We start from the raw sequence: 15,582 nt of genomic DNA on the forward strand, positions 1-15,582 counted from the left end.
TCAACAAGTGTTGCTCAATACTAATCAAGATCCAAAATTAAAAAGTATCAAAGGGTAAGTAAATCTAACAATCTTTATTTAGAAATCAAAAGTCATCAAGTTAAGTAGAAAGATCCGAAATAGTGGTATTTTTGAATTCTTTAAAATTGATTGTAGCAAAGGGGTTGGATCTTAGTTATTAAGTAGTTTTACCAAAGGTTGAGAAATACCTTTGAAGTTAAGAATCGAGGCATGTCACATGGGGTGATTTTTAAGAATTTTAGAACAAATTGGAAAAGTTTAGTATAAACTTGCTTTTAAAAATATAATTCCCAAAGAGAAGTTCTTAAATCTTGAAAAAATGAAATTTTGAGTATGGAATGATTTATTACATGTATTATTATTGTGGGCATCATGCATGTTGATTTTATGAATTGTTGTATGTTTAAAGGCATGTTTAACACTACTTATGAAAGTAATTATGATGGAAATAATGATACAGACTTGGAAAATATTTGAAATGCATTTTAAAATAATTTCCAGTGGCTATATGTTAAGAAAATCTCTGATATATTTTTCTTGAAATTTATTCGATAAATTGATATTTTAATGGATTTTAAGGTGTTAAATACTCTTATTATGAAACATGGTATTAGATAAACTATGGATCATAAAAAAAGAATTAAAAAAAGAATTAATAACACTGCTAAATTGTTTATCGGTAAATTGTGAAATAGTAAAATATAAAATAATTACCAAATGAAGACATATGAACTTGAAATTATTATCACATACTCATATGGATAGTAACTAAAATTGCTAAAAGTTTGGGAAGATTTTATTGACGTTAGAAAACGGTAAAATACAAAATAAATACTAAATGACGTCTTTTGGACATGAAAACTTTATGAGACACTTATATAAACAGTAGATACATGTAAAAAAACTTTATATGGATTTTAGTGACCATATACGGACTTCAATAAATTCTATTTGTTTTATTGGTAAAATAACGACATTAATTATTAAAAATACCCCCAAGTGATTTTTAATGGTTATCTAAAATTTTATATCCGTTAAAATAGTTTCTGCAACATCATAGAATTTTTATATTATTTTATTTGGACTTAAATAATTTTAAATCGGTTTTTTTTTTTGATAAAATGCCTATACAAAATAATAAAATATGATACATGACTTTTATAAGTTTAAATGGGCTAATAAAAGTGCTATATGACTTCAAGAATTTTGGTATAATTTTATTAAGATAATTATTAATTATTTACTAATTTATCAATTTTTAATAGAAATTGTTTATTTATCAAAAGGTGTAATATTGATAATTAAATTTGAGTAAAAACAGACCTATATCAAAAAATTATAATTGTATTAATAACCTAATGCATCATAGTGTAAATAAGTTTAATTTACATGGTTTATAAATTTTACGAATTCAAGACATCATTCAAATTACGGTATATATCTAAATTGTCGAAAATAATCGTAAAATCGTTATAAATTGACATAGCCAATTATAATCTGATGAGACAACTTTAAGTTCATTTCAAATAAGGTATTATAATTACTTGATTAATTAGGGCCTTGTTGGAGAATTAATATGTATGTTGTAAATCAATTATCGATTTCATTACCTGCAAAACTGCCACGTATTTGAGAAAATAGTGTTTTATGAAATCTTGTGTCATAATGATTTTTTAAACATATTAACTATATTCTTGTTTTTTTTTATTTGAGTGAATTTCAATACTCTTTTAAGTTATACTTACCTTACGTAAGAAGGATTGAAACAAAACGTGTTAGTTATTTCGTTAGAAAGTCGTATTAAATTTTAATCACTTTTTGTTACGATGCATTCCCATGCAGCATGTTGGTGATGCCCCAATATAATACTATAAGATTTATGTGATGATATAATTATGCTAAAGTATGTTTTACCCATGTGGAAAATATTATGATTTGATTTTGCTATTTTGCAAATAAAATATGTTTATCATATGGGAAAGTTTGATATTTACGAGTTTACAAATACTTTTGTAATTCCAAGAAATATATTACACACAAAAATGTTTTAACCTTAATGGCAGGTACATATATCCCACAACAAATGTTGTGTGCATGATTAAACAACTCACCAATGCTGAGCGCGTATTGTACACAGTACCATTGTGTTACACCTGCCGAACATATCGCGGACGGTAGTCTGACAAGCAACCGAGTCACTGGATGACTCATAGAGTACTTATGCAAACTTATAATTTGAGTTTGAATTTGATTTGGAGCCATTGAGATTATGATGTAAACTGAGATCTTGGAATTATTATGAAACCTTTGAATTGAGTTTGAAAATATGATTTATCAAATGAAAAGCATCTTTCAAAATGAATTTATTCAAACCAAAATGTACTTTTTTTACCGACACTAGTGTGTTATACTCAGCCTTTTGTTAATATTATGCTTCATATGTTTTCCAATGGTTTTATTTTTAGAGTGAACCCCCATAGCACCTCGAGGGAGAATTAATATGCAAGCGGAGGATGAACTTGAGTTTGAGTTTGACTCCCTTTTGTTTAGATCTCTTTATTGTATTTGAGAGACTATTAGTATAATTGTTTAGATTTGAACTATTTTAAAGATGTAATTCGAACTTTAAACTTATTTCGATTTGGTTGCAATTTTCATTATTTTGGGCAGCTAAGACTTCTGATATATTGCTTTGGTTTTGGTTCAGCTATTTTACTTGGACATTGGTTTAACTTTTAAGTAACCCTCTAATTGTGCTAGCAAAATTGAGTTTCCGCTTGATTAATACTAAATTCCAATTAGTCTTTACCTTCATAATTCGGGGCGGTTACAAATGTATGTCATCTTATTCTATAAATAAGAGATATGGACATAGATAGAATATGATCATTCTGTGAATTTTGTTGAATTTTATTAAGATCAAAAACTTTTTTAATATACCTGTGATTTTCTAATCAATTATTATAAATTATTAATGTATTTTCAAGTTCATAAATTGTTCATTTATCATACAACTTTTTCTAGTACTAGAAAATGTTGTGTGTTGAATTTTATTCTAATTATAATTTGTTGAGTTTATTACCCAAAACACTATTTAGGAAAATATTTCAATAAAACCTTAAAACGATTTAAATTAAGATTCAAAAGAACAATTAAATCTCTTATTGTATTCAATGACCAGTATTTCAAGATTGTAACATTGATGCATGATAAAGTAAACGAAGATTAAAAGTTAAGTTTTTATCGTTTGCTTGCTTTACATTTTATTTTATAGATTGAATAATATTTTTGTATAAATTTTCCAACAAAAGCAACAAATTGTAAAGTAGGTAGTAGAAATTTAATACTATAATTGATTTTAGAAAACGTGTCTAATCAACTCAAATGAGGATCACTATTATAACCAATTGTAAATACAGAAGTTACTCCTCAAGAGTATATAAATGATATATCCTCTTCTCCATGTCCAATGCGAGATAATTCATATGTGGGTAATAATTTTTTTAGAAAATGAATCAGGGCGACACAAACAAGGAGGAGAAACATTTACGTATTTACAAGCCCTAATCAATTTCACTACTTAAACAGATTGGCAGTAGTTGAGTTACTCCTCAAGTATATATAAAGCGACATATGCTCTTCTCTTTCTTTAATAAAAGACAACTTAGATTACATGTGCGTAATAATAGGCACTTCCGTTTAAAACAATAGGGAAACTTAGCTGAGAACCACACAAACATTAAATATAGAGTATCACTAAAACATATAGTCTTCAACATCAGTCTTCAAGTAGTTTGTAATTATTGGGTGAAAGTTGATAAATAGTATAACTATGACCAAATCTCAAATTAGACTTTAACTCCTGCTTCTTTGACAATGGTTACTGGGACGTTAGCATTGGTCATAACATAATTTGCCACACTCCCCATTATAATCCTGCATAATTTGGCACACAGATAATTAAAAGCATAAATGTAAGGTAAATCAATCACTTGAAATATTATCAAATAGTTTTTCTCTTACATCATGCTTACTGCATATTACTTTTTACGCAATCTTAATGCGTAATTCAAATAATTTATATCTTAAATTGTTCTTAACTAAAGATTATAAAAATTTGAAATAATGAAAGTATGCGATTAGACTATTCAAATAAGATCCCAATTGACAAAATTTATTCTTACACATTAACCGCAATATATAAAATAAGCTTAAAAGATGTGTGGTACCATCACTGAGTATTTCAAACAGAGGAAGTACTAGTATAATTTCCTTCATTTTGTCCATTTAATTACTCACAATTTAGGGATGCTTGGTTTGATTCAAATAAAAGAAACGGAAATGGTCGTGAAAGAAATAAGAACTTAAATGAATACCTTATTGAAATTCTTGGTTCTTCAATTTCTATTGAAATTCTCAATTCTTTTATCTTAAATCCAACTACAAATTAGATATTTATAATTTTCTAATAATTTTCTCACTTCTTTTCCCCCTAATTTAACAACAAGATTCAAGAATTGGATAACAACATTTGGTAAAAATCAACTCTTTTCTCAATTCATCTAAAATAACATAAGCATGCATACTTTATGGTAACAATTGTGATGGCATCAAAGAAGTTGTGGATCGATCCAAAACCATGTCTTTCTCTCCTATGGAAGCTATTCATGAAAATGGAGAGTACAATCTTCAAATTAATTGTTTTTTTTTTATTGAAAACAAATTGAAGAAATTTTCGACTGAGAATTTGCAAAGACGAATGATTCAAAAAATCTGAAAGGAGATATGAAACTTAATGGATTCATACTAGTTATTTATGTATATGGAGTATTTTGAGAATATTTATGTTTTTGGAGTATTTTGGACAAAGCATTTTATTATTTTAATTGTTCACCATCATCATACTCAGAATATCTTTCTCAAATGAAATATATATTATTTTAATTATTGTTACATTATAAGAAAATTAAATTTTAGAGGTATTTTTTTAGTTGCATTGAAAAATATGTCACGAATTTATATTTTTAAATGTTATAATTGTTAGTTTTTTATTTTGAATTCCATTGTAAAGGATTTAATGACACTTTAATTGACATTTAGTGACATATGTAATTATCATTATAGCCTATACTGACAGTTATGAGAAATGTCACTAGATTCAATATTGCGAAAAGTTTTAGTATAATTTTTTATTATACCATTAAATGGTCTAATAAAAGTTACTAAAGGCACAATATATACCAATAGAAATTTAAAATGTGACATTAAAATTAAATATCACTAAATATATCTTTATGAAAAATACATTATGTTGTTGTGTTAAGATATAACTTTAGACTTTATATTGTTTTTTTAGTTTTTATATTGGTAATATCCACATATCTGCGGGTCCCACCCACTATGAAAAAGGAAACAAATAGTTTTACTTTGAAATTCGTTTGATAAGCATACTAAGTACGGAAACAAAATAGATCTCTTTGTTTTTTTATTGTTCCTAACTTAAACAAAAAAAATTTCAGTAACCTTTTAAATCTTTTGTCACATTGGTCTATTCTCTCACAACCACGAGAGGCTCTGAGCATGTAAATGTGTGACGACTGAGCTAGAACATGAATCCAAAATTGCAATTATAACAATTATTACAAGTACTCATCACAACAACCACTACCATGCATTACCACTCCTTATGGTTTTTTTCTCATTTTTTTCAAATCTACTTTTCCTCCTTAAATTATCTAAAATTGTTATCAAATTTGTTGTTCATGTTCACATTTCGATCTCTATATTCTTCAAGTCTATTTAACCATCTGGAGAATTTGATTCGGCTTATAATATGCTTTGAATTTGCTTATTGTTCGAGTCGGATTAAAGGTATAGTAAAAATAGAAAATGAATTTGGATACTCTACACTAATTGTCGAAGAAAATACAAGAATTGGAAGACTACAAAGATGTTAGCAAGTGACGATTGGCCGTGAACCAAATGGTGAAATTCAGTTTTGGTCTTGAATGACTAGAGTGATCTTTCCTTATCACAATCAACAACACAAAAACTTCGACAAGGAAGGTCACATTATGAGTTTTGGGTCGGTCCAATTCGCGCGAGTAACAACATCACACGTTTTCCCTTATTTTTTTCATTTTCGGAGCATCTATCAATTTTAACCTTAAAGGTATCAATTTTAACGTAAAGTAATACTTAAACAGATCACTTAAAATAAAAAATTTCAATTTGGACCTATAAGTGATCAATTTTAAAATTAAACTGATCAATTTCTACCTAAGTATGGTTCTACTTCAAATTTTACAACGAAGTTTTATAAATGATATTATTTTATCATTCTATGGATGAATTTCAAACAACAAATGAATGGTCAATAAACTATCAATAATAGTGTAAAAACTATTAACATATTAAATTTGAACTAAATGCTATATATATATATATATATATATATATATATATATATATATATATATATATATATATATATATATATATATATATATATATATATATATATATATATATAATTTGAATACTTATTTTTAAAATAATAATTGAAAATTAGAAGTTCATAATTGAGTTAGACAATAAAACATCATTCTCAAATTATATGTCATAATTTAACTATTAACATATTCAATTTGAACTAAACCTATACAATATCTTTATAGACTTTGAATACTTATTTTGAAAACGATAATTGAAGTTTATACGTTCAAAATTGAGTTAGATCATAAAACATTAATTGTCAATTTATGTCATAATTTAACTATTAACTATTAACTATTAACATATTCAATTTGAACTAAACCTATACAATATCTTTATAGACTTTGAATACTTATTTTGAAAACGATAATTGAAGTTTATACGTTCAAAATTAAGTTAGATCATAAAACATTAATTGTCAATTTATGTCATAATTTAACTATTAACATATTCAATTTGAAATACAAATATATATATATATATATATATATATATATATATATATATATATATATATATATATATATATATATATATATATATATATATAGGCATGGCCACGGGGCGGGTTACCCGGAACCGAACCGGTGCCGAACCGCTTGGAACCGGATCCGGAACCGGAATCGTTTACGACAGGTTCCGAACCGCCTCGAACCGCGAAACCGTGAAACCGCCGGAAAAAAAGTTGTCGGAACCGTGAAACTGCCGGAAAAAACCATCGTGAACCGGGTAAAAAACCCGCGGTTTGGAACCGGAACCGGTCCGGGAGAACCGGTCCAACGGTTCCATGGAACCGGTTCTGGAACCGGAACCGGAACCGGTCCGGTTGAACCGGCTCAACGGTTCCGTGGAACCGGAACCGGGACCGGTCCGGTTGAACCGGCCCACCGGTTCCATGGAACCGGTTCGCCAAAATATGACCGTTTGTTACCGTTAACTAGCCGTTGCATTCTCCTCTATATATACTCATCACTTTCAATCATTTTCATTCACAACTCATCTCTTCTCCTACTCTCTCTACTTACTCTCTCTACTTAATTCTTTAATTACGCAATTATTCTCTTAATTACATAATTAGTCTTTTAATTATTTCTTAATTTAGTTAGTTACATAATTAATTATTTATTTATTTCTTAATTCTATATTTCTATTATTACTTCAATATTATCAATCATGTCTTCATTTTTGAAAAAAGCCACCAAAAAAGTTACTAAAGTGGCAAAATCATTGGGAGGTTCCAGTTCGTCCAAAAGAAATGCCACTTCTACTCCGTCGGTATCAACAACACATTCCATTAGTAATTATAATTATGAACATAATTATCCGGAAGGGTACGACCCGGAGTTACATAATTATGCAGAAGAAATGGAAAGAGAAATACAAATTGATGAAGAAGAAGAAGAACAAGAAGAGGAACCAACGACCCCAATTGGGATAAATATATCTCGACAGTCATCAACAAGATCACATGAAGAACAAGGAGAACAACAACAACAAAGACAAGCTCGTGGTAAACGAGTCAATTTCCAAACTATCGGTTAGTTTTATAATTTTATTCTTCAAATTAATTAAACTTTAAATTATTTATTTATTTAATTATAGTTTTATAATTTTAAATTATTTATTTAGATGAAGATGAACCAGTAAGACAACCTTTTCCGGCAATGCCACCTCCTAGTGGTAGAGCTGTTTCACATGTGTGGTTGTATTTCACAAAAGAACCAACCGAGAATCCAGATATTTTCTTATGCACTTGTCAAATTTGTGAAAGTCAAGGAGTAAAGCCCTTAGTTTCATACAGTTTCGCCAGAGGTAAATACTTTTTAAGTTTTTTATACATACTGACATACATAATACATTGATACATTATATATTCATATTTTATAAACATTTATTTATTGTGTTTTGTGAATACGTGTTAGGTGGTGGTACGGGATCTTTTAACAAACATTTGGCAAAGAAGCATGGAATCACAAAAGAAACTCATGCAGCAAGCGGGAGCGGGACCACAAGTGGAAGCCGACAGACACAATGGGACATTCCCATCACAGGTATGCCTTTTAGATACAATCGTAATGACATGATTGATGAATTTTCTAGGTATGTAACTTGTGATGAATTGCCTTTTAACCACGGTGAAAGTAGGGCATACGAGCGTCTCAATAGAAAAACTTTGCAACCACAATATAGAGCAATCCCTAGGAGCACTCTTAAAAGACGCACAATTAAATTATACGAATCAATGCGCTATGAATTAGTTGAAATGTTTAAATCGTTTAATGGTAGGGTTAGCATAACAACTGACATTTGGTCTGCTCCCCCACATTTAGAACCTTATATGTGTGTAACAGCACACTGGATAGATCGAAATTGGATTATGCAAAAAAGAATAATTGCTTTTGAGACAATGCCAGAAAGACATACCGGTGAAAACATAAAATATAGATTAGTAGAGATATGTAGAGAATGGAACTTATTAGATAAAATATTTTGTTGTTCAACTGATAATGCAACCGCGAACATTAAATGTATAGAACTTTTGTTTAACGAACCTGCTTTTAGTTTAATCCTTGGGGGTAGCTTATTACACATACGTTGTTGTGCGCATATAATTAACTTATCTTGCCAAGCAGGCATAAAACAATTAAGTGATTTATTAGAACCAATTAGGGATATAGTGAAATGGCTTAGGATCGGAAAAATAAAAAGACGATATAAACAATTATGTGACCAATACCAACTTAAAAAAGTGTATTGGTCATTAGATACTCCTACACGTTGGGGCTCAACCAACGATTTATTAAGAAAGGCGATTGCTTATCGCCCAGTAATAACACAACTATATAGTGAGTGTACAGATAGTTTCATATCTGATGACACTTGGGAATTAGCTATAGATGTACATAACATATTAGAAGCGTATGACCACGCGACTAAGATTTTTTCTTATGTTTATGAACCGAACGTTCACTTAGTAATAAGTGAATGTATTACTATTTTTTATCATCTTCTTAAATATACACATGAAGATACTAACCCAAAATTGAGGCCGATTCTTGCAGATATGATGGAAAAATGGCAAGCATATTTTACCGATTTTCCTTATATTTATGGAATCGCAACCATTTTGGACCCACGTTTTAAAACTGAGGTCCTTACTAAAGTAATAGGATTTTATTATCAATCGTTAGATCGCCCGTCTACTGATGTACATAATTATGTAGGAACATGTAAAAAATATTTAGCAGAACTATGATTTTTACGCTAGTGTATATAACCCGAAACGCGATATGTCTAGGCGTGCTAGCGTTTCGGCACGTCCCTCTTACTATAATTCGGTAATATCTAACATAATGACTCAAGATGATAGTTTTCTAGGATCATCTTCTTCTTCCTCGACCTCATATTTAGAACTAGATAGTTATCTTAAACACCACTTTGAAATAGACCAAAGTATCTATGATATTTTGGAATGGTGGAAAGAAAAATCTGTTAAATTTCCCATTTTATCGAGAATTGCAAAGGATATCCTTGCAATTCCCGCGTCAACAATTGCGTCGGAGTCTGCTTTTAGTGCAGGTAGAAGAGTTTTGGACGAAAAACGATCTCGTCTTGCTCCACATAGTATTCAAATATGTGTTTTCAAGAAAGATTGGGATCAAGCGGAGATTCGAACACAAGGACTAAGGAATGATGATGATCAAGACGACGATGATGATCCATGGATGATGATGGATACATCTGCATCATCGTCAAGAGGAGAGTCAGCGGAAGCATCTAATCAACCACATGATGATGACGAAGACGAATAGGATCAATCCGACAAACGACAACGATAAATCAACATTCAACAACTATAAATAAAAGGTATGACAAAGAACTACGTGGGCTTTGATTCCTTCGGGATACGTAGGCAGCTTAGTATTCATTTGGGTACTAGGTTCAAGTCCATTTTCTCCCTCTTTTTTTATTAATCATCTTTATCGACATTATCATTGATTCGTTTCTTATTAATTTATTTTTTTCATTCTTTTTAGTAAATATTTCAATAACGATGACAACTTGACATGCAATGAATTTCGCAAATAATCAAGTAATCATCAAAGGTACGTCCGCGATATTATAGTATTTTTTTATTATATAAATATTTAAAGAAAAAATAAAAATGGAACCGATGGTCCGACCCGCCCGTCCCGTGAGTTGGAACCGCCGGAACCGCCTCATGAACCGCCAAGGAACCGTTTGGAACCGCCCGGAACCGGAACCGGAACCGGAACCGTTCGCGACAGGTTCCAAATGGAACCGGAACCGGGTGGAACCGGAACCGGATGGAACCGGAACGGAACCGGACCAACCCGGACCGTGGCCATGCCTATATATATATATATATATATATATACACACACGTGTGTGTGTTGAGGAAAGAGTAATATCGCTATTATTGATCGATGATTAAAGAGTACGCGTACTCTTATATTCCATTAGAACCATCATATTTTCATTGAATAAAAATACTTGTATTGTATAATGTTTTAACACTATTATTGATAGTGTTATTGATCATTCATTTGTTGTTTAAAATTCATCCATAGAATGTTAAAATAATACCATTTTATTTACTTTGTTCTCAAATTGTAAAACATAACCATATTTAAATAGAAATTGAGCAGTTTAACGTCAAAATTAATTCCTTATAGGTCAAAATTGAAATTTTTATTATAATTGATCTATTTAAAATTTACTTTAAGTTAAAATTAATATTTTTAAGGTCAAAATTAACACTTTTAAGATAAAAATTGAAAAATGCTCAGAAAATAGATTAAATGAGAAAGTATCACTCAACACAAATTCTCTTTCAAGACGATTTCACTATACAGTTTCTTAAAAACATTGAGTATTGAAACGAGAAGAATGCAATGGGATGAAGGAAGTATCATTCTACACGAATTCTCTTTTGAGACAATTTCACTATAATACAATTTTTAGTTTGGCAAAATAATCCAATTAAATTGATTAAAATATCAATTTTGATATAAAATATTCATTTTTAGAAGTGGTATGTCTTATTCTTACAACTTGAATTGTAGAATATCTCCTTAATATTCAGGTAAATGCAAATTCATCAGAAAAGGAATTTTAACTTCCCAGTATAAGAAAGTTGGGTTCTATTTAATTTCATAATCACTCCCCTGTCTCCAATATTTAATGTTTTGAACTTTGCACTGTGATGTGGAAAAAGGTTATGGTATTTCTTAAAATTATAGTCTATACATTATAGAAAATGATTTTCCAGAATTAATTTTTGAAAACAGATCATTCAAAACTTAAACCATAAATTTGGGTTTGTAGCCAGAAAGATAATCTATTGCTATTAGGTGGAATAAATAGCCTATCTAGTATTTTTCCATTTGGGATCAGATATAGCTTACTCTCTTCGTTCCATTAAATTTTCAGTATTTTCCATTTTAATCAATCCTATTTAATTTATATTATTTTAGTTTTTTACGATGACCCATTACTTCTTTTAATTTTATCCATATATTTTAAGATTTTTTTAATTCATCGACACCTTTTATACACTCTTTTTATTTACTACTAATTTTTTAAAAAAAATTTAATTCCTTGATGCAAATAAAAAGAATGTAGTAGTATTTTTGAACAGAATTATCCATTCAAATTAATAAGGAATAAAATATGTATGAAAAACGGGAATGAATAGTACCTTTTAAGGCCACAGAGTCCCCTACTTCCCATAACCAAAGAATCCAGTTTCAGATCTTCAATTGCTTCCATCAACTTCTCCCTTGCATCTCCCCAGTATATTTTTGCCACTATATTTATCTTGATTCACCAATAAAAATAAGCCATTTAAAAAATCTATTATTTCTTTCAAAAAATAAAAAAATAAAAAAACAATTAATTAAGGAAATAAGAAGATTAGTACCTCTTTTTGTCGAGCAGCTGTATCACACATATCAAGAACATCAATATCAGTTTTAACGTCGTACTTTTTCATAACCTCAGGATCTCTGAACTCCACCAATGGAATAAGCGCTGCATAGACAAGACACAAGTGAATCATCATCCAGTGGATTGTGGAATACTAGTATGAATTAATTTTAATTTATTGAGGAAAGAAGAGAGACATACGAGAACCAGATTCAGCCCAAAGAAGGAAACGAGATTCATCGTGAGAAGGGGGTTTAACATGGATGATGTAGAGAGTATCACCCTTATCAGCCAAATTATCAATAGCCCATTGAAGAGCACATTTACTGCTATTTGAGAAGTCAACTGCAACCCCAAATCGTTTTGCTCCTCCCATTTTAATTCTTGTTTTTCTTGTTTTGGGTAGCTATTGTGATGAATATTTAAGAGTAATCAGACTAGAAATGTGTAGAAGGAGAAGAATGAATAAAGTTTTTGGTATTGTAAGTATTTGTAGATGCTTTGCTTTTAAAAGGAGTATCTTGAATTCTTGATTATGACACGTTTCCGCGTGAAATCAAAAGTGGAAATTATTTGGCACAATAATTAAAACCGTAAAAAGGAAAGCAAAACAAAAACAAAAACAAAACAGGGGGTTTTTCAATTTCAATATTCAATAACAGATTGAGAATGGGATTCTCTCCGGATCAGTTGCTCAATTGTTTGCGGGTCCGTTCACGTGGTATTAGTGTTATTCTTTGTACACGCAAGTTTCCACTTCACATTTCTTAAGGCTTCGATTTCAACAAGTTTTATTTTATTTGAAAAATTATTTTAAAATGAAATAATAACGTTGCTAGACAATAATGTATAGTTTTGGACTAATGAGATTGGATCAAATATAGTTAAATGTATAATCCTAAATCAATGTTGAGTTTTTAACTAGGTCAATAATATTAAGGTGAAACTACTCTATTACCTTTAATAGTCAAATATAAAGATTATTTGAAAACAGCTGGTCTTGGACGAGACCGTCTTAATATGAGACGGATAGCCCAATCAGTTCAATTATAATTTTTCTCAATATCCACTCAATACTTAAGTTATAATTGATCATAATTAATCACTTTAATGTATAAATTGATCATTTTTATATCAAAATTGAAACTTTTTATAGCAAAAAGCCTTGAACTTTTGGTCATTTCCAAGAGCATTCATTAAATCTATTGGCAAACATAATTCGAAATCGAAACTTTCTCCACCTTTACATCCAGGGTAAACAAACATTACGCTTACAACTTTATTTTCAAATCCATTATGAACAAAAACTGTTGAAGAAAGAGCAATATCACTATTATACTATTATTAATCGATGATTAAAGAGTTCAAGTATATTCTTATTTTCTATTAAAATCATCATGTATGCATTGAATAAGAGTACTAGTATTTTGATAAGTGCACTTTTTTGCATTTCTTTATATCATTTTAAACTCCTTAATGATAGTCGTTGCTAGTAATATCGTGCTTATTTTGAAGATTTATGCTATATTACTCACTTTGGTTATTCATGTTGATTTTGAGTGGTTTTGATTGTTTTAAGTATAATTCTTATGGTTTTAATGATGACGGAGTTTACTAAGGGGAATTTAGCTCGGTTAAAGATGCTCTACAAAGAAAATGAGTAAAAAGGGTAGAAGAGTACTTATAATGCAAAAGTTTTGAGGTGAAATTTGATACATGTCTACTCTTTTTGTCATAACATATGATAGGAATATTGTATTAATGCAAGGTTTACGGCATTGGAAACTAGACATCAGGAGCTTTCCAACAGTATATTGTATGTCCAATTTCAACAACCAAGCAAGAAATGACAACCATTTGAAGTTGCTGCGATTTTCTAGCACAAAACGCCGACTCGGCTTTCATGTTCTTTTTGGTGCAGCCAACTGGGCTTTGAGTCTCTATTTGCTACACGGGATTTTCATCTCTTTAATTTTTGAATTAGCTTTTAGGATAAGTCCTTATTAGTATAAATAGGCCCTAAAAAAACTTATTAGGGTTTCCTGTTATTCTCCTCTCCTCTTCCATCTCTTAGACTACTTTTACTAGTTTTTGCTCTTTGATTCTTCCTTTATTTTAGCTTTTTCATGAAGTTTGCCATTAATCTTCCTTCAAGGATCGATTATATACTTGTATGTTTAAGTGAAGATCGATCTAGCTGCTAGGAATCAACTACCTGCAACCATAAAGAAAGACTAATATAGGGATTGACTTTCCGAAAAGCCTCTCTAATGCTTAAGTCAAACCGAAAATCGTGATTAGAAGGGATAAATATAAGTGAGAGAATATTTTAATAGAGTTTTGTATAGAGAAAAATTGCATAACCTTTTTCTATATATGAATATAGAGTCTCTTGTAGGATCTTAGAGATTGTTACTTAACAATGGGGTGATTATGACGACAGTCTTATGTAGAAGTGGGAGTAGTGGGTAGTTATTTTAGGAACTAGGTAGTAAAGTTTTTTGATGAAAGTGTGTAGTTTAGGGTTTAAATACAAGGCTTGGTTGAATGGGCTTTGGAGAATTCTAATGTATGATTATAGAAGCCCATAGTCACATGTTGGATTTTAACCTTGCCTTTTGTCTAAGGGTAGTTTTGACATTTCATATATATTGAACACCAACAAAAATAGTAATATTCACTTATCTAGTAGAAAGTATTGTCAATTCTTACCTATTGTATAAAAACATGAGCTCATCCAACCACACAATAGGCCTTTCCTATTGGAAATATAATGCAAACACAAATAAACAAACCGATTTGTATTTCCCTTGTATGGATGGCAATGGAATTCCTTGCTTTGTAAATCACCAAATGGACACCATGAAGATAAGGTTGCGACAATCAGAGAAGTCGCTCGGAAACTTGATATAAGTAGAAGGCGTTCATGCACTTTCCTATTGTGATATTTCTCCCACAAAGGTGCTTGGGATGATAAATGAAATTCACAATGAGATACAATCTACACAACAAAATCCTAGCACAAGAAAATTGCAATAGTAAATACAAGTGTTGTAGTGAATTATGAACTTTGATGATAATAAGAGTTAATTACTCTCTCAATATTATCTCATGAAA

The 15,582-nt window shown here is 30.0% G+C and overlaps 1 protein-coding gene across 1 annotated transcript; it reads right to left on the reverse strand.

The window, feature by feature from the left end:
• Window positions 1-3,457: 3,457 nt before the first annotated feature.
• On the reverse strand, window positions 3,458-13,136 carry LOC130815565 (universal stress protein PHOS32). Its single transcript, XM_057682055.1, has 4 exons — window positions 12,667-13,136; window positions 12,461-12,570; window positions 12,239-12,357; window positions 3,458-3,957 (listed from the first exon to the last, which is right to left on the reverse strand). The coding sequence occupies exons 1-4, from the start codon at window positions 12,839-12,841 to the stop codon at window positions 3,870-3,872; spliced, it is 492 nt and encodes a 163-aa protein (XP_057538038.1). The 5' UTR covers window positions 12,842-13,136; the 3' UTR covers window positions 3,458-3,869.
• Window positions 13,137-15,582: the final 2,446 nt, after the last annotated feature.

The sequence above is a fragment of the Amaranthus tricolor genome, chromosome 1 (assembly GCF_026212465.1).
Source record: "Amaranthus tricolor cultivar Red isolate AtriRed21 chromosome 1, ASM2621246v1, whole genome shotgun sequence".
Lineage (NCBI taxonomy): Eukaryota > Viridiplantae > Streptophyta > Magnoliopsida > Caryophyllales > Amaranthaceae > Amaranthus > Amaranthus tricolor.